General features: G+C 37.0%; 1 protein-coding gene and 1 long non-coding RNA gene across 2 annotated transcripts; one reads left to right on the top strand and one right to left on the bottom strand.

Moving 5' to 3' along the window:
- Positions 1-14,144: 14,144 nt before the first annotated feature.
- On the bottom strand, positions 14,145-15,104 carry LOC118433708. Its single transcript, XR_004833534.1, has 2 exons — positions 14,931-15,104; positions 14,145-14,745 (listed from the first exon to the last, which is right to left on the bottom strand). It is a non-coding gene; the product is annotated as an uncharacterized LOC118433708 (long non-coding RNA).
- A 226-nt stretch (positions 15,105-15,330) lies between these two features.
- On the top strand, positions 15,331-16,167 carry LOC110862878. The gene is made up of 2 exons (XM_022112089.2): positions 15,331-15,457; positions 15,667-16,167. The coding sequence occupies exons 1-2, from the start codon at positions 15,409-15,411 to the stop codon at positions 16,080-16,082; spliced, it is 465 nt and encodes a 154-aa protein (XP_021967781.1). The 5' UTR covers positions 15,331-15,408; the 3' UTR covers positions 16,083-16,167.
- The last annotated feature ends 3,362 nt before the right edge of the window (positions 16,168-19,529 follow it).

Raw genomic sequence — 19,529 nt, 5'->3', positions numbered from 1 at the left:
CCTTCGCAAGACTTAAAACTTGTCGGTTCATTTTTGAAGCTTTAAAGACCAGGTCTGCCTCGTAAATATATAGTTATTTGTCATTTAATTATTTATCTCGCTGGAGTTGCTCATTTTCATTATGCATCATTAAATTAATATTTGCTGCTGAGGTTAACTTGTTCAGATTCATTATAGCGTCTGTATTTGCATTTTGCAGGTCTCATTTCATCCATATGTATGTATATAGCTGCTGAATTTGCTATTTAATTATTATTCTTTAATTTTAAATACTGGTATTAAAAAATAAAAATTGTGAATTTAAAAACAAAAGTGTGAACTAAAATTATATTTCCCCCATGCCCCCACTCATTGCAGAGCTTTATTTTCAGTACAATATGTATCCCTCTTTTCAAAACCTCGATTCCTACGCTTTTGAGGTGCTTAATTATACCTGCACACGAATAATTAAGTTTGGAAAGTGTTTTTCTGACACCCTTCACTTCTGGGGTAAGTCTGGGGGCCATTTTTGAAACTTGAGACCTAAGTCTTTGCACAACGCTCGACAAGGGCCACATGCCATAATGTTCAAAATTTGGAGCAAGTACTGTTGCGCATTCCGGAGATAAACGATATTGAAATCGTTCACACCCGAGGGATACAACCTGTACATCGCTTGTGTAAATATTTACACCAGATTTTTTGCAGTGCATAATTAGAACTCGAAAGGTTAAAAATCTATTTGACATTTTTATTTATTTTAATCCTACCTTTACCATCCTGTTCCTTCATTTCCTTCGCCACATATACATACATATGTATATGCAAGTAAACTACTCGCCCATAATGAACACCGGTTTTGAGTTCAGTATTTCTAAAAAATGCAACCAATTCCTGCACACATTCCTAATTTAAGATGCGATTTAGATAATTTCTAGAAAAATTAAAGTAGTTTCTGAAATTTTTCTGTAGTAAGACTTGCCTATCCTCTTCCAAACATATTGAACTTGTATTAAATTATATCAAACAAGAAAAGTGGACAGATTGGTTTACATACAAAATTCAGGTGTAAAAAACCATCACCCATTGCCTCACAGTGCTGAAAAACCAGCTACATTTTTGCTTACCATACCAGCCATTACATAACGGACAGGTCAATGGAGTAAAAGCTCAAATAAATTTCGACACTTGGCATAACTTTAATACATATTAACGATCCCTCCATGCAAATGCTCCTATACCTTCTGCGGCTTCTATCTTAATAAATTTTATATAAAGGGTGTCACCCCAATAAATTATTTAACACACTCGGAGGAATTGTCCCCTACAGGTAGACATTGTTCTTGTATGGTTTACCTTAACCTGAGACCTTATCGTCATGAAGTTGTTATTTAATCAGAAATATATATGGAACTTGGTAAGGTTTATATTTTTTACCGGAACTCAAGATATGTTTTTATTTAGCCCCTACTTCTTGCCGTATTCAGTTACAATTCTTTTGGGAAACCATTTATGGATAAGGACAAAGTACATAATCCAACACATACAAATATATATTTGTCAAGTTGTACATCGCGTCATCTTCATATGCAAAATTATGGTTGACAAATGAAGTAGATTAAGTAATGAAGTAGTGTTTTAAATAATTTAAATTAATAATTATCAACTAATTATTAATTAATAATAATCTTCCATCTAGATATGTATGTAGTTGTGACCATAATATTTTTTATTTTGTGCGAATAATTTAACCAGACGATGTCAACTTTTGGTTAACAAAGCTTTCACTACTTCGTGACTGCGTTGTTATTCTTATTCGTAACCAGTCCATCCTTAGCAATTATTTCGCAGAAGTTCCTATATTTTATTGCTGAGATATAAAAATGTGTGAAATATTTCATCGGTCTTCAATCGACGGTGTTACTATACTATTATTTGTTTTGCTTAATTAATTTTATCTCTCTTCACACTCGGTTATTGATGGAATCGAGTTTCTCTCCGATGATAAAAGGCAACTCCTCCATTCAAAATTTTAACAGAACGTCGCGCCAACAACGATGGCCTTTCATTATTGGTAAGAAAATATCGGCTAAACTAGGATTGGATTTAAGTATGAACATACAGTCAGGTTCACATCCCGGAGAAACATAATTTTTTGAGGGGAAACCAATGACAAAAAGTCTGCTTCCCTTGGAACTTAAACTTCTGGTAGCAGCATCACCACACAGGGCCGAAGGCATCAATACCTACGGCATTTATGTCCTTATTTATTTATAACATTGTGCCCATGGGAGCATTAATTTAAGTGCTGGGAACATAGGGCAATACCTGATGCCATAAACGTCAAAATTCCCTGGGCTTGGGCAACCATCCAGCCCTATGTTACTGAATCAGTCTTTAAGATTGCAGTACTGATTTACTTAAATAATATAGTATGATCGGAAGCAAGTGGTTGCGGGATAAATGACCTGTAAAATTTGACCTAGTTATTGGATTTCCGTAAAATTTACAACTGTAGGTGGGGACCTAACCTGCTAGGTTTTGGTCCGGAGGTCTTGCTTCACCCCTTCCTGGCCACTGATCCAATTTTCCATCGTAACCTCGAAACGAGTGATTTTCCACTCTCTTCAGCAATCTCCTTGCTGATTTTTTGCCAATGCCGTTTGAAATTGTCGTCGTCTATGGGCTGGGCACGAAGGCTAGAGTATCTCCTTTGGCATAGAGCCCAAAATTTTTCAATTGGCCGGCATTGAGGTAAATTTGGAGGGTTATCTTTCTTGGGGACAAAATCGATGCCTTCAGCTTGCAAATATGATATGCAAACCTTGGCGTAGTGGGATGTGGCCAAGTCATGCCAAAATAAAATTTCATTTTTTTATGAAGCTTATTAATACAAGGAAGAACTGGGTTCTTCGAAATATCATTTTTGTAAATATTTGAATTTATGGTGCCCTTCGCAAAGCGCGGTTGCCAAACGTTACCCAAACTGTCCATTGCTTGCCAAACAAGGATTTTCTTGGAGAACTGGCCTTTGCGCTTAACTTTTTGATTGAAGGCAATATCTTTAGGGTTGGAGGAATGATAAAATTTCTTTCCTGGTGTCTCTGCAGGGTCGAGATGGACGTACGTCTCGTCAACATTGATGAGAATTTTTGATGACATTTTCCGATAAATTTTTTGGCAGCCTTTTTGGACTCGATGTTCTTGATCTTTCACATATTTTGGTGCAGTTTGTTCTACCCTAGCTCTAATCCCCAACTTGTGGAGTTTAACTTTTGCCAACCAGCTATTCTAAATTTTTAACTTCCGAGCAGCGACACGGGTGGGAGTGGATGGGTTGGAGGTAAAGAGTTTTTTTTATGGTCTTCAATGTTTGAGGGGTGACTACGGTGGGGAGTCGTCCTGGATTCTTTTTAAAATCCACTTTTTCTAAATCCTTGTACTTCGAAATATATCGGTGGATTGTTGCTTTGCATCTCACTTCCTGTTTGAAATGTTGTCACGTCTTCTTTGAGTCGAATCCGGCGACGGTTTTGTAGTATTTCAAAACTCGATTTGCGAGTTCTCCACATTCAGCCCTGTTAATTTGCTTCTGAGCCATTTTCAAAAAAATTGTTATATACTATCTTTTAGCTATTGAATTTGGCTATCACAAAAAAATAAAGAAAATCACATGGCTCAACTAATTGCGCAATAACCTAGTCATTTATCCCGCAACCACTTGCTTCCGATCATACCTTATTTACTTAAACTTCGGATCCTTTCAACTTTAGTTCTAAAACTAGAAAATCTGTAGATTCATTTTCTTATTCGATGTAGTTAAGTATATATATAATTCATATCATTCTAAACATTCGGGTCAAAATCGGAAATCAAGTCATACCCTGAAGTTCTAATTATTCAAAGCACAATTACTCTAATTATTTACTGCCGGTTATTATTTCTTCTATTGATAGCACTACTGATTTTTCTATAAACGTTTCCGATTATTCATTTAATTTTAATTTTATTACTTATTTATTTAGCTAATACTTTATTCTAGCGCACCACCTCCTGCTAAACCGTTTCAGCCACAATGGAATCCATACCCAGAATACCCCGTGGGTAATCTACTAGCCAACCCACCCCTTCCCCCATACGATCCTATCCCATACGGTTATGAAAGTAAGGTTTTAAGCATCTGCAAAAACTTTAAAATAATCTAGCCACTCGTATGGTTCGAGGAGTCCCAAGCGTATGTATACATACATAGACTTTTACCACGGTACTATGGTACACTTTTAAAAAGTAAACCCTTTTTTGAACGCATTGAAAATTCAAATTACACTTACTCCGTCTGTTTTTGAAGGATTTCAGTCTTAAACGGTTCTTAAACCTTAGGCGACGGAGAAGATTTCAAAATTTCCGGCTTATAACAACACGACCACACCACAAACAAGATGTTTAATGAATTCTGAGAAAAGTATTTAAAAAAGGTCTAATTTAAAAAAATCCACCATAAATTTGTTGTCATATAGCACTAACTATATTAAATATGTATTATAACAGTGATAGCGAATTTGCTAAAAAACTGCACCTCTTATCCTTAGTAGTTTGTACGCCTACAACTTGGTGACAACATTAACTCCGTTAATTATGTTTAGGTACTGTATCACTCAATCGTGGGTTTCATTCACCAACATCCAGTAAGCAAAACATTTCCTCCATCGCTGATATTTTTTTCACCAAAGCGTTGCTAATTATCACAACTATGATAATACTGCCGTATCTATAATATGTATCTTAGGTGGTGACAGTCTTATCCAAAAATTATTTCGAGTCAAATAACCCGCTTTCTTATATTTTTCCGACCTAGTTAAACACATGCACGTGCGTATTCGTGCACTATTTATATCACAGTATTCTTTTCAAATTCCTCATTTGTTACGCAGGAGCTGGGAGATGTAATGTTATCGGCCTTAGGGGATATTGCACGACCAGCATCCTCAGATGCTTCCCAGGTCTCCCCATAACCAGCGTGGAATGCAGTACTTCCACCAATTCTGTTTGCTGCCTGACAATTCTTTAATATCTAAATAAATTACACTTTTGCCAAGTTGATGTCGGTTTAGTTACATATTTTATTTCATTATTACCACTAAATCATAAGAATGCAAAAATATACACGTTTTCCATATATGCCCTACTCTTGTGAATATATACAAAGTTTCACGCAACAATTCACTACAACCTAACTGGTTCCTCATTATTAGACATATTTAATTACATAGATAGTTAAACTAAATAAGATTACGACTCCACACTGTTTGTATGCACACACAACCGTAGTTTGTGAATTACACTTGAAATATCATATGCATACCCAGGTATGTATATATGTATGGCATTGATTTAGTATCGAGTGGTATACATAAATAACTATATGACAATACCGCGCTGTTATTGAGCGGTTATTCAACAATTATTGTTGAACAATATGAAGGCTTCTCAAGCGCGTTATGTTTTTACTTTTAGGATAATTTTCAAGTTAAACACAAAAGTGTGCACAACTGTGTACAACCCTAAAATAGACAGTTAACACTGAGAACTTGTTAGTTTGAATTACTTGATTTCGCTCGAAATTAATGCCTAAAGATAGTTACATAAATTTTACTCCACCTAGCTAACCTAGCTATGTAGCTTACTGTGAAGTATGTACGATTCATGTATATGAATCACAATAAGGATTATTTGTTAGTGCAAATTATTCGCAGATAAGCTAGGGGTGATTACACCCTCATTTTAGCAGAAATAAATATTATTTACTCAAATATTACATCTGTAACGCCACAATAATTGGGTGTTTGTTGTAAAGTTAGTTCAGCTTTATCATTATACAGTGTCGGACAGATGTCTACGTCCACATAGTCGCGTCAATTTCATTTTCAAATTGTCACTGAACTACTGAACCAATTTTCATCATTGATATATCAAATTCTCACAAATTTAACGTAATTTCATAAAACATATGAGTTATTTCTGAAAATTCTGGGAAAACTGAGAATCATAGTGCAGAGCGAGAGAGGATGAAATTTGAGCGGACAAAAGTCTACGTCCACTTCACTTTAATTGTCAACAACAAAAATCTCTCCAATTTATAAAATCAGGTAACTTAATAAATCTATCAATAACATATGCCGCATTAATTTTTAAATAATTTTCTTCCAGAAAAATATGATGGCGTCGACACGCAAGGAAATTCCTATCGCTATTCGAGATCTTGTCATTCAGGACTGGAAGGGTGGACAAAAAGGGGGGCTGTCGCAGAGACAAATAGGGACCAAGTATAAATTAGCAAGGACAACCATCCAGACAATCATTAAGAACTTTAGAGCTAATGGTTCAGTCCAAAACAAGGTCAGAAGTGGTCGAAAACCGATTTTGGCTCACCGAGAAGTACGCCACGTGCTCAACAAAGTCAGCGTTACACCCTCACTTAGTGCTCCAAAGCTATCTACCGAGATCAAGGAGATGTTCGGCAAACAGGTTAGTCCTATGACCATCCAAAGAACACTGAATAAGGGAAATTTGAAATCCCACAGAGCAGTCCGGAAGCCTCTTATTGTACCGAGGAATGCAACCAAACGAGTGAAGTTTGCCAGAGACCACATTTCCAAGCCACAAACATTCTGGGACAGTATTTTATGGACTGACGAGTCAAAGTTCAATGTCTTTGGGTCAGATGGGCGTCGTAGAGTGTGGAGATATCCAAAAGAAGCATTGAATCCAAAAAATCTCAACCCCACAGTTAAGCACGGCGGCGGGTCGGTAATGGTGTGGGGATGCATGGCTTCAAGTGGGGCAGGAAAAATGGAATTTGTTGACGGAATTATGGACCAATACAAGTACCAGGGAATACTTGACCGTAATATCCAGGAATCTGTTCAAAAACTTGGACTTGGACGACGATTTGTCTTCCAACAAGACAACGATCCGAAACACTCTGCCAAGTCCACCATGGAATACTTCAAGAAAAAAAAATTTCGAAGCTAGAATGGCCTCCCCAATCTCCAGACTTGAATCCCATTGAGCATCTGTGGGACCACATTGAAAGAGAAATAAGAAAACAATCTTTTTCAGGAATTCCGGGCCTAAAATCCAGAATTCTTGAAGTTTGGGAAACCATTTCTGAAGATGTGACCAAGAATTTGGTAAACTCTATGACTCGACGCCTTGAATCCGTCCTTAAAGCGAACGGAGGCCCAACCAAATATTAAAAATTAATTGTTATAACATTCCTTATAAATTACAGTTTTTTTTGTATGTTTTCTCTGACTGGACGTTGACTTTTGTCCATCCAATTGTTTTCATTTTGAATTAAAATAATCTCTGGCCTAAAATAAATTTTTTAGCGGAAAACTAATAATGTGCTATGAAATTACGTTAAATTTGTGAGAATTTGATATATCAATGATGAAAATTGGTTCAGTAGTTCAGTGACAATTTGAAAATGAAATTGACGCGACTATGTGGACGTAGACATCTGTCCGACACTGTATATCATTATCATTCCGCTTTACATAATTTTATTAACATGCACACCCAAACATACTTGTTCATTTAAAGTGGTTCAGATATTAGCAATTAACTACACTTTCGGGGAACTCAAGTAGAATTTATGTAGAATAGTTGGGTAAAGTTTAGTCGATTTCACGATTTGAATGTTCTTATATGTAGTGCCATTAAGTTAACCATCGAATTGTAATAAATTATTCACGGCCAACTATAGATATTTAAACAAATCTACAAATGCCCCGCAGAAATTAACTGAACTATGTTATAACCCCTTAATACACGGGGTCTGGGTGAGTTATCGCCTAATATATTTAATGGGTAATACTTTCAACCAGACAAATGCAAGAAAACCGACGTGTCCGCGTTAAAATATTAGCCCAATAACGATGCTATGTGACTTAACCCAATTATGCAAGTGGTTATTTGAGTACCCCGAATCTGCCAGGAACCAACCTTATCTGATACAAAAAGTATCTCCATTGTACTCGATCCTATCTGTAACCAATAACTTAATCAACAAAAGTCACACCACCACTCACCTCAGTAACTTGTACCACTCCAAATCTCCACAACGTTTTACTCCTCACAAAGCCCCCCATCTGTACCCAGTAGTAATTCATTATGTCCCGAAATACTCAATGTATCGTTACAATATTCCTTTCCTATTTTGCTATCTACCCCACCCATTCAACGGAAACCCTGACCCTTCAAAAATCCTCATCCGTCTTTCCACACCGTCTCGTCGACGCCATTACCCTATACGACAATCTCGACTCGATCTACATTTTCGGTGGAGAGTCGGACACACCCAGCAGCAACATTTACCGATACTCAATTGCCGACGACACCCTGACCCTCCTTACCTCCACGGAGCCCTCAATCCACGCCGGTTCCGTAAACATTGACACTTCCGGGAACGTCTTCCTCTTTAAAAACAGAACGGCCCACATCTTCGACCCTAAACTTTACACCCTTACCCCAATCGCTGCCCTGGATGATTACACCAGTGTGGATCACGCCACCCCTGCCAAGTACAATGACACGTCAAACAGGCTCTATTTCCTCCGGGGGTCTCACCCTTACGCATCCTGTTTCGATATGGAAACCCTTCAAGTGTGCAGGGGATATCCGATCGCCCGTTCTTTCTAGGGGGCGTCCATCATATCCCACTGGAACAGAGCGTACGCCTTCTACCCTAACCCTACTGGACCAGGAACCCCGCAATACCAGCAAATCACATTTATCGACCTGAGAACCTTTGACCTCTCCTATACCGGGACTCGCAGCCTGCCCGTGCTACACTCACCGCCAGGCGTGGTAAAGGTGGGTTCTGATTTTTATCTGATCGAGGGACGAGATCATACCAACCCACTGTTCCCCTCTAATGGTCTGCTCAGGTATATCCCGGAAGAGAACAGACCCGTCTTCCTCCCCGTGCAAAATTTCATGATAAATCAAACACAAATTTTTCGTGGAGGCTCGTCCGTTTATGTCGAAAAATTAGATCGGATCTACATCTTTGGTGGGGAAACACTTGACGGATCATCAGGGAAGAAGGTCAAAGCTGAAGGTCACAATGATATTTGGTACATTGATCTTGGCCAATCAAAAGCTGGAAATAAAGATGAGAATCCTTAAGGTTTGAAATGTCTCAAATTGTATTCACCAGTAAAGATTGAAAATATAAAATTAACTTATTTGATTTTTAATAAATCTTTACACATCTTGGCATGGAATGAATGCTAAAGGACAATCTTTGTTATTCTTTGTGACTGGAAACCACCATTGGTTTCACATTTTGAAATCATGAATCTGAGAAGTTTATTTATTTTTATTTGACATAGGGAGGAAACATTCGCAAGTCGGTTTAAAGTAAATTGGCACACTGAATCAAGACCCGTCGTTATTTTATTTATGTAAATAAATCAAATACTGCTTGCATATGTCTATCGACATACACTAGGTGACAGAATTGAGTAAACTAAATGCTGCCCTATCTCCCATATCTCGCTCGATATAACAATTTGAACTTTTGCATGCTATTAGTTTGAAAAGATTGTGGTCAGTCGCCGGTCCTGTTGTTGAAAAAGTTCGAAAAGGTCAGAATTCCCCAAAAGCTCACTTTTCAGCTTCCATAAGAAATATTTTTCGTTGGTGGTTTTATTTTTTGTTTGGTAGCCGTAAAAAGTTACAAGTACAGATGATTTAAGACCCGACATAAATAAGACTGTACTTTTCTTACAGTAGTCATTTATTCAACTATGAAAAAATCGGTATAATTTTAAAGTCCTGATATAACTTTTAATTTTTATATTGACAGCTGGAAAAATTTAAATGAGTTCAACCCCGACTAAATATAAATAGGTAATCACTGAATATTTTTGCCAAAAATATGGTTTAACTTCCCAGGTAGTTCGTCCAAGGCGGGAATTTGGTCATATCTAATATTCATTCGCCTTCCTGGAACCTGTATCAAAAATAAATATATTGAATAATGAGACCACCCATTAATGCTTTCTTGGCTAGAGTAAAGCAGACTCTGCCAATTGTTGCCTCCCACTGTCCACAAATCCACTTCTTAACATAGAAAATTCCTCTTTTTCTTAGGTGAGGAAAGAGTTACCAAACTAAACTCCAAAGTAAGTATTCACCAGGGTTTGGAAAATTAATGACATAATGACGGCGAATTATATATTTCAGTATGGCCGGATTAAAGGAATTAACCCAATTAAAAGATTAAAATAAACTAACCTTTAAAAAGGATTGCTTAGGTGAGTCAGTGGTGTGCGATTAAAAGAATAAACTAAAATCCCATCATCCCTACTTACATAGAAAGCGTCCCTACTCAACATCACCGCCCTGTGCATACATATTCAAAAAACAAAATGTCTTAATATTCTGCAACTTTGTAAAACGAAAATGGTTGAGAAATTAAATAATTGGCGACACGAAGGTGCTCACTGAGCATGTGTTGTTGAGTAGGGACGCTTTTTCAGTTGTGGGGTTTTATTTTATTCTTTTACGTAATCGCACACCACTGACTCACCTACATAAGCAATCGTTTTTAAAGGTTAGTTTATTGATATGAAAAAAATTCACTTGCTAATATAGCTCAGTATGGGCAAAAATCCAAAATTTGGGAGGAAAACTAAATTGTTACGTTTCATTAATATTTTTTTGTATTTTCTTCCCAAATTTTGGAATTTTGCCCATACTGAGTTATGTTAACAAGTGGATTTTTTAGCTCAAGTCCGGACTTCTATATAGATAAGTTTATAAGTAAGGTTCTGTTCCATATAAGTTTATATTTAAGTATATAGATAAGTAACATTACATATGTAATGTCATGTCCGTCCGTCCGTCTGTCTGTGAACACGATAAATCAAAAACGCCTAATCCAATCGACTTAAAATTTTCACCATATCGTCGTAGAACTATAATTATGAAAAGACTTAAGTGCAGTCGGTTCTTAATTTTAAAAACACGTAAGTGCACACAACAAAAAGTGTACGTGCAATTCCTATAAGTCTATCGTAGGATTTTCTTTATTTTTTTCAAAAAGGCTACGTGGCCGACTGCTCAATGCTTACAGACATTGAATTTTAAATGGGATTTCATTTTCAATTCTTGACCGATTTTTGAAATGAAACATGTTTGGAAACTTTATACGATTTCAAGTATGTATTTAAATGTATTTAAATTTTTTTTAGTTTGACCTCTGTGACCTGTAAGCAAGGTCACAAGGACATTAAGTGAACAAAGTTTGTTCACTTAGTATCCTTTAAATACTTCCTTTACTTCAAAAAGGAATAACGTTAGCAAATGGACTTTGGGCTGGGGACCACAATGACTGGCGACAATTGACTCCGTCTGCCTTACTTTGACCGCTTTCTTTACAGAATTCGTCCACCTTACCGGTCGTGGTATGAAGAGAATAGCCAACAAGGCGAGCGCACCTAGGCCTAGCAGACCAAAGAAGCCGTAACCTCCCATTCCCCCTTCGTCGTGGCTATGGTAATAATGCACAGGATGACCCCAACCACCCTGAAATTTTTGTTTATTAGACTTACAATGCTGACACTTTTGTCCATACCTATTAAACCTTTTTCAACTTACCCAGCCACCCCCATATCCACCACGTGAATTTATAATAAAGCTGGAATTAAGGGCGGTGTGATTTTCCATTCCAATTGTGACTACAAGATCAGAAATTCTCGTCCCCACAAGCTAACCACCGTTCCTGTCCTTCCTCAATGTTGGCTACGCACAGACTGACACAGTAACCAAGTTGGAATTTCGTTTTATTATAGAGGAAAAGTGATGAGGAAAAGATTAGTGATGCTATTTTTTGTTAAGTGTTCACTATCTGTTTGGGGCTACCGGGCCGAGGAAATGGTACAAAATGTAACACGTTACTCAATCTTGGGGAAAAACATGGTAATAATGGGCCGAAAAATAATCAAAAACATTGACAAAACATTTAGTAGCTGTGCATAAATGACGTAACGTGACATTTTGCATTACGTAACCCCCCCACCCCATAAGCCAATTTTATAGATGGTCATGTTTTTGCATTGCCAGGGGTAACGGGGTCAAAATTTTGGCTATTTTTGCCTTACATAATTTACGAACTGCCCTTAATCACAGGTAAGCTTATGTGAAGTAAAGTGTGGCTCATCTTCTTGTCATTGTGTGTCGCCGTTTTATACCTAAACCAACTCAACATGAATCTAGTCTTCAGCATGTTAAAGTACCGAGATCAGAAAGAAATGTCATGGGAAACCAATTGAATGTGGATTATTGGATTCGCTACGTCTTAAGATGTGACCATGGTTGATGATGGGATGGTTGGACATGGATGAGCTGCACGGTAGAATATTACACTGATCCAACATTCTACCTGCTCTTTTAAACCTTACCATATTCTAAAGTGTGGAGAATGATCAGATCCAAGGTAAGGTTAAGTGCGTATACACTGTGTCCATTTAATACGCGGAAAATAATGGCATCAATTTTACGACCTTCTAAAAGTGGATTGCTTAGTGATATTAAATTCAATTTTTTTTTTCACAAGTACCTTAGTAAGTAGTGTGTCCACTGCGGTTGTTCCTCATCTGACCCACCCTTGTCTTGAAGCCCTGAGCCCGGTTTTGTAAACGGAAAACCGGAAGTGAATTCCATTTTTCTTCGAATCGGGCCTGTAATTCAGGGATTGTTGTTGGTAAAGGGTCACAATTGGCTGATTCTTTTAGTATGGACCATATATTCTCGATTAAAGTCCAGTCCGAAGAATTTCCAGGCCACACCTCTTTTCCCCACATTGTTGTAACTTTCTCTTCCAACATCTTGGTTGCCGACTTTGCCGTGTGGGCTGTAGCACCATTTTGTTGAAAAACGATATTTGTCCGACTGGAAAAGATTGAGGTGTTCATGACCTCCAAGAATGTCGGTACATATTTAGTGATAATAGTTTGCAGGAACAGGTTGACCTAAGGGAATGCAGTGTAATTGCGAGACGCCACCGGCAAAAAACCAACCTGCCACCATGATTTTCAAGTCATGTTTTGCTCTAAAAAATGCAGAAACACCTTTCCATTCTTCTGTCATGTATCTTGCATTTGGAGAGTGGACCTGACCGTGTAATTCAATCCGAGTTTCGTTGGTGAAAAAAAAATTGACCTTCGTATCTCGTATAATATCTTCGTATATATATCTTCGTATCATAATAATTTTGATTTGATATTGTAAAAAAATAAATAGTTTTCTGCAATATCAAATTCTTTTGCTCAGCGGAGCAAGCACACGACTTGTGTTATATAAAATTTCAAATTTTTTAGAAAAAGTGTTTTTAACTTTCATTTTTGCATGGAATTTAAAAGTGATACATACCTACTTTTTACATACATATTTTTCCGTTCCATACAATAATGTGGGCTAAAAACACTTAAGAACTTATCTTTATATTATGTGTGGTTGGAATACCCGAGGCACTATGTGACCTAGTCAGTCTGGGTCAAATTGTGTCTTTGGGGTCAAGGTTGGTGAGCTGGGTAAGTTTTCCTAGTGTAATTTGGTCGCTAAGGATGAAAATGGGGTCAATTTCTTTGTCTGAAGGATAGGAGAAGGAATACGACGAGCAAATTTGATATTATTATTTAAATTAATTTAGTTGGCCAATGCAATTAGGATAATAATAAATGGATGATGATGTTAATTGAGAGTATGTATGAATGTGTGTGTGTAGTTTGTTCCTATTCTTGTGCTTGATGCTGTGATCCAGATGGAGAGAGAGCGAGAGCGAGACAGATGGTGATAAAGTTAGAGCTTTATCAAATTTCCGAAGCCAAATTCAAAGCGAATAATAGCGTTATTCTTTCCATTATGATGGTAGATGTATTGTGATGGGTTGTGTGTAGTCTACAAAAAATCCTCTTTTTGTGTAATGCTACATACGTATGTTTTATGAAATGACTTTACAAATCTGTATTGTTTATGTGTAAATCTTTGCATGAGCCGTCTTCAAGAAATGTTTTTTAATTGGTGTTCTGGTTTGTTGATGTGTGCAAATTTCAAAAAAAGGATCAGTTTCTTCGTGATAAAAAGTGTAATCATAAAGTTGAGGTGGTACTGATTTATTTTATTTACTATGAATACAGACTATGGATCAAATCTATGTTTAAGATACACATATTCGTTCGGGGAAAGAGGGGTTATAATTACGAAACCTGCTGTGTCCAGCAAAACAGCAAAAAGCAAAATGCTCTGCTTTTTTGCTTGGGAGTACACTGGTAGGTATCAACACAAGTATTGGACAGTTGCATATACATAGATACATGAATGGTGAAACAAATACGTCTTGAATTAATTCATACGCGTAAATGAATGAATGCAACATTTGATTTTATTAATTCATCCTGATCCCTAGCTAAAAATTTTAATATGAAACAAGATATTGGCACAAGAAGAAACGAGAGCAATAATTAATTAATTCATCATGATGAATTAAGTATCTTTACGTAAGACATTTTGTTTTAATTCCGCATTAATTCCGCCTAGATTACTTAGCAATTATCAAGTAAGAAACCCAACCTCATGGCCAGAGGGAGAGAGAAGTCGAGGTCAAGTGGGAACAACAAATCTCTCCAGATTTGGCACCAATCTGCCTTTCCTGGTCTGTATCTTCTCTCGGAATTTGGACGTGGTTTTATAGTCCTTATTCAGATCAAGGTTTAGGAAACAGCCAAACTCATAAAATTATGCCTAAAATTGCTGCAGAATAACTTGACATACAGAAGACGGATAGATATAGTCTATATCTATATCATATAGATATATATGTCATCTATAAATGGTGAAAAAATAGGGGTAATTTTATCAACGGTTCAAAAGTTGCTTACCTCGAAAGCTAATTGCGGAAACTTTGTAGCACACTTGGTACATATTTGAACACTGACGACGATACGATTCTATTATGTGAAACTGGATTGAATACATTATACATTTTAATCAGCTACTGGAGACTGCAATAACTTCATTGCAAAGTAGAATCCGGTGTCGCATTAATTCAAGGATTTTTTCCAAACTGGTTATCCGAATGTCAATTCAATATCCATATGATTCAAAATTCAAGGTTAAGTCGATATTACGATTGTATGTACGTATATCTCTTGAGCTATAAAATTTGTTCAGGACAATCATTTGAATGATAGGTCGTCCCTCATTGTAAACATGTGCCGCTTTTGTCCCTATTTTCATTAAAATCCAGCCTCTCATACTTTTATCTGAATCATATTAAAAGTTGATAGAAAATCAAACCTGTCAGCACAATATAAAAGCCAGAACATTAGGTTTATTCTGAAAGTTGAAACCATCATCATGGCTAAGACATTGCTGGTCCTCTTGCTGGTTACTCTTACGTCTGCCGGTAAATTTCCATTATTACACAATTCAATATCATGCCTCCGAAAAAAATCTGAAGGTTAAGACTGAAATTACCCAACAGTTTAAAACCTTATTTGTGTATTTAGAAACATGTTTAGTTTGCCCTCATTATTTTTACAAGTTTAAAAACCCTAGAATTATAATTTCCAAAAACTTATTTTTCTCAACAATCATCTACTCTCTTTTATTTAGGCCTCCTTCCAACCGCACCCGTTACCCTTCCACCCATCTCCATCGTGGATCAATCCATCGACACCGGTCCCCTCGATGCCAAGGCCAACATCACTTTCCAAAATAATGAACTCGACTACGACGTTGGTGAATGGGTTAACCTGTCCGAACTTCCAGGCCCGATTCATCCCCCTGTAAACCAATCTATGCAAGCTCTTGGCGCATTTGGAGAAAATTCCTGGGCCGTTATGAATGGCTCCCTGTCCATCCCGGGGTGCTATAACATGTGGCAAGTTAACGGTGCGCTGGGTCTGATAACTAATAACGTCGGAGGTTCTCTCATCAATTGTCTCTACGGAAACCAACTTCTCACCGTTTTGTTGGATCCAACACTCCTACCTACGGCGTATTTCATACAGGACGTACCAAAAGCCTAAGTGACAAACCCGCATTCAATATCTGAGAAAATTAGTGATTTAATTGAAAATAAAAGCAAAATTTTGTTATTTGGTCATTCTTTAATTTTAATTCGACAAAATTCCTGATTTGCATAACAGTTTTGTCAGCCGCTTCTCCAATGTGTAAAGAATTAATAGTATATTATGTTTTTTTCGGGCAGTTTTATAATACAACGATGAGCTGGAAGAAGTATACAGTTTTTTTTTACTTTCCACTCCTTAAACAAAGCGTCTGTATTGACAAAATCTGCCACTTGATTTATCCTTCAGTTACCATGTCACTTTTACACCTATTTTACCTATTTTACCAATTGGTTATAAAATCTAGGATGCAAGGTTTTCTTCCTACTTCTATAATTGAAATAAAATAATTCAGACACAGATGAAATATATCAACATATATATGAAATAATAATTTTAGGTCGGCCACATCAAGTATTTGCCCTAATTTTTATAGAATTTGTATTGACATACATAAAAAATTGTAGACATTATTTGTTCACCATTTTTCCGTCCTAAAATCTTCCAAAAACTTAGATTCCAAATTCACTTCCACATTTGCACAAATCGGCAGAATTGAATATTCCAATAATTAAAACCAAATTCCTGGAAAATTCTCCCAAATTCCCAGGGATTTCGAACCAGGTACCTAGTTGATACAGGTTTATACATACCTATGTATAAGTATTACATAAAATTTTGCGTTGTTTGTGAGCGTTAACTTGAAATACATTTTATAGTGTGTGTAATTCGCGATAAGTTCTACGCGTTATACATAATAACCTACTCTATGTATCTATCTACAGAATCTATTCTGTATTCAGAATCCTTAAAATTAGATTTGGCCGTTAAAATTGTCACCAAACATGCTTGTATGGTGACAATCGAAGGAATTAGATTTAAGAAATGTTATCATATTTAACCCAAAATATTATTTTGGATTGAATATTATAACATTTTTTAAATTTTAGTTTTCTGGCTATAGTTACTAAATACAGCAAGAAAACTAAAATATTAATATATATGGACTATCCCATCAAGTTACACGGTAATAATACACCAATTCCAATATAGCAATTGCATTTAGGTTGTTTCACACGTTTTATTAGTGTACTTGGGTTGTTCCAGAATTAAAAAACGACAGCATTTGGGTTGTTTCAGAATTAGCACGACGATATCAGCAAAGGATGAGGAACACGTGCAAAACACCAAAATTATTCACCGGCGAGTACTACGCTCACAAAAATTAAATTATTCAGACATTTAATAAATTAGCCCACGCCTCCGTATAATGAAGTAATTCACGATACTTTTTTTAAATTCGTAGTCGTGTCTTCGCAATATGTCTAATGTACGAAGGTTACGAGATTTCCTAAACTTCATAAACTTTCTCATGGATAAATTGCGTTGCAAGACTTATAAGTGTGATATTCGCATATATTTTGAAAAGTTATGTTGCGTAGGTATTGCACTTAATTTGTACAAGTCCTGCAGGTAAAGCAACACATAAACCTTGTGAGGTTCACGCCCTTCACAAATGCTACTTTACATTTAGCCTTCATCAATTTTATTCTTATCTCAAATTTCAGCCTGCTATGTGTTAAAATTATTTTAAAACTTATCCTCCAACCTAACCGTATGATCGGATCGGATAACCGTTCTGCCAGAAGCACAACAATCGTGAAAACAGCAACCCCCAAAAAGCAGTAGAAAAAACCCAACAGCATGATCAGCGAGATATATAGCGACGGAAGTTTAATCCTGGACAATTTCCAAGCCCGGACTTCAAGATATTTAATATATTCTCTCTCCCACAAATTTGGGAATCCTCCTCGCGCCAGGGCCCCTTCAACATATATAATCCGCACCCTTGCAATCGCACTTACAACGTTCAATCTGGGCCTCATCAAAGCAATATCCTCAACCGCATAACACAAGTATTTACCCTTCAAAACTTCATGTTGTATTTTAAGCAGCAACATGTACGTGTAAAATTTTCTATCATACATCACAAAGTTCTTGGGCTCTGCTTCCGAAAAATAAACACCCCAATCCGTAGAATTCGCAATCTTTCTCTTCTCCCGAGGAAAGTCACCAAGACCTTTAAACTTGAATTCCTCTACAAACAATATTCTTCGACGTATAGACCAGATTATAATCATTATCGAACAAGCTCTTCAACGAACTATGCCGTTTATGCATCGGTGGGGCTATCAAATTCGTTGTGAAATATAACTCGTAATAACACGTTAATACAAAACCTGTCAAAAGGAGGGCAATAAAGGTAGGCGTAGAAAAATATAGTCTCATCCGATTCCTGACTTCTTGCCTTAGCACAATTCCGACTAGCGGCCAAATTATGGTGGCAACGAGTTCATACCCATGCTTTAAATACCTGCATATCAGCCTCTTTCCCGGCTTCTCCGAGCGTATCGTTTTCCCCACTAGTAACACAAACACCACGATAATGCAACCGAACCATACCGATGCCTCGAGCGGAGAGAGCCAGACGATTAGGTCCGGTTTCATCGCATTCCGAATGATTTGTCCACACGTTGAAATTGCAGTAAACCGCGTGTACCCCCGCAATTGTTAGGGATAAGATTAAGTTCATGTTTGAAAAAGATGAGGCCCCTTTATACGTGTGAAAGTCGTAGAACCCATATCTTTCTTCGTCCGGGGAATCCACTGATTTGAATGTAACGTTGATGAGGTTACTCGTCATGTGAACCTGTCTCTTTGTAACTTTGCCTGCGCTATGTGATACATTCCACTCCCACAAGCCTTGCGATGGGTTGCCTGAGTAGTCGAGAGGGCAAAGTCCTGGTTCCATAGGTGCTTAAAGTTGTCAACGTTGATGACCCCGATGCCAGTTCCGTATTCAATTTTGACAAACGTAGAGGTACAAATGGGACAGAAGAAATACCAGATGAAAGTATATTTTGATAGGCCAAAGTGATTCTCCGCCACTTTACCAGCGCTACTAATTAGCATAAAAAACATTCGGTATGGACTAACGAAATCAACGTGCCAGACTTTGAATTCATTTTGCGACGGCTTTAGCAGAATGATGAGACTTGAATGGGCCCTACTCTTATGTAAGTCGCCTGTCGCAAAGATATAATCTACCCTAAATTTATTATCTTCAGCGTCAAATTTTACAAATATTGTTAATGTGCAAGATTCTAAAAATTTAAAATCGAGCATATTTCTTTCATCGTTTTGTTCCTGACTCTGCAGTTTTAATCTGTCGCAAACAGTGTAGATCAGCCCGTTTTGAACTCTATGGTTCACCAAGATTAGTTCCTCTGTTATGTCAATATATTCTAAACTTCTGCTTAGACGGACAAATTTTAAAACGCAGTTCCCAAAATATCTAAAGTCGCCAGGGGTTAGATTTTCAATTGTGTTGGCATGAGTGGGAAT

This window comes from Folsomia candida, unplaced genomic scaffold (genome assembly GCF_002217175.1).
Source record: "Folsomia candida strain VU population unplaced genomic scaffold, ASM221717v1 Fcan01_Sc074, whole genome shotgun sequence".
In the NCBI taxonomy this organism is placed as follows: Eukaryota; Metazoa; Arthropoda; class Collembola; order Entomobryomorpha; family Isotomidae; genus Folsomia; species Folsomia candida.
Note: the sequence above shows the minus strand (reverse complement) of the source record. Positions and strands in the feature narration are given on the sequence as shown.

Bases quoted from the DNA above. Each gene is read 5' to 3' on its own strand.
- LOC110862878 (XM_022112089.2), top strand. From the start codon at position 15,409: ATGGCTAAGACATTGCTGGTCCTCTTGCTGGTTACTCTTACGTCTGCC. The intron at 15,458-15,666 runs GTAAATTTCCAT...TCTTTTATTTAG, and splicing joins GGTTACTCTTACGTCTGCCG to GCCTCCTTCCAACCGCACCC.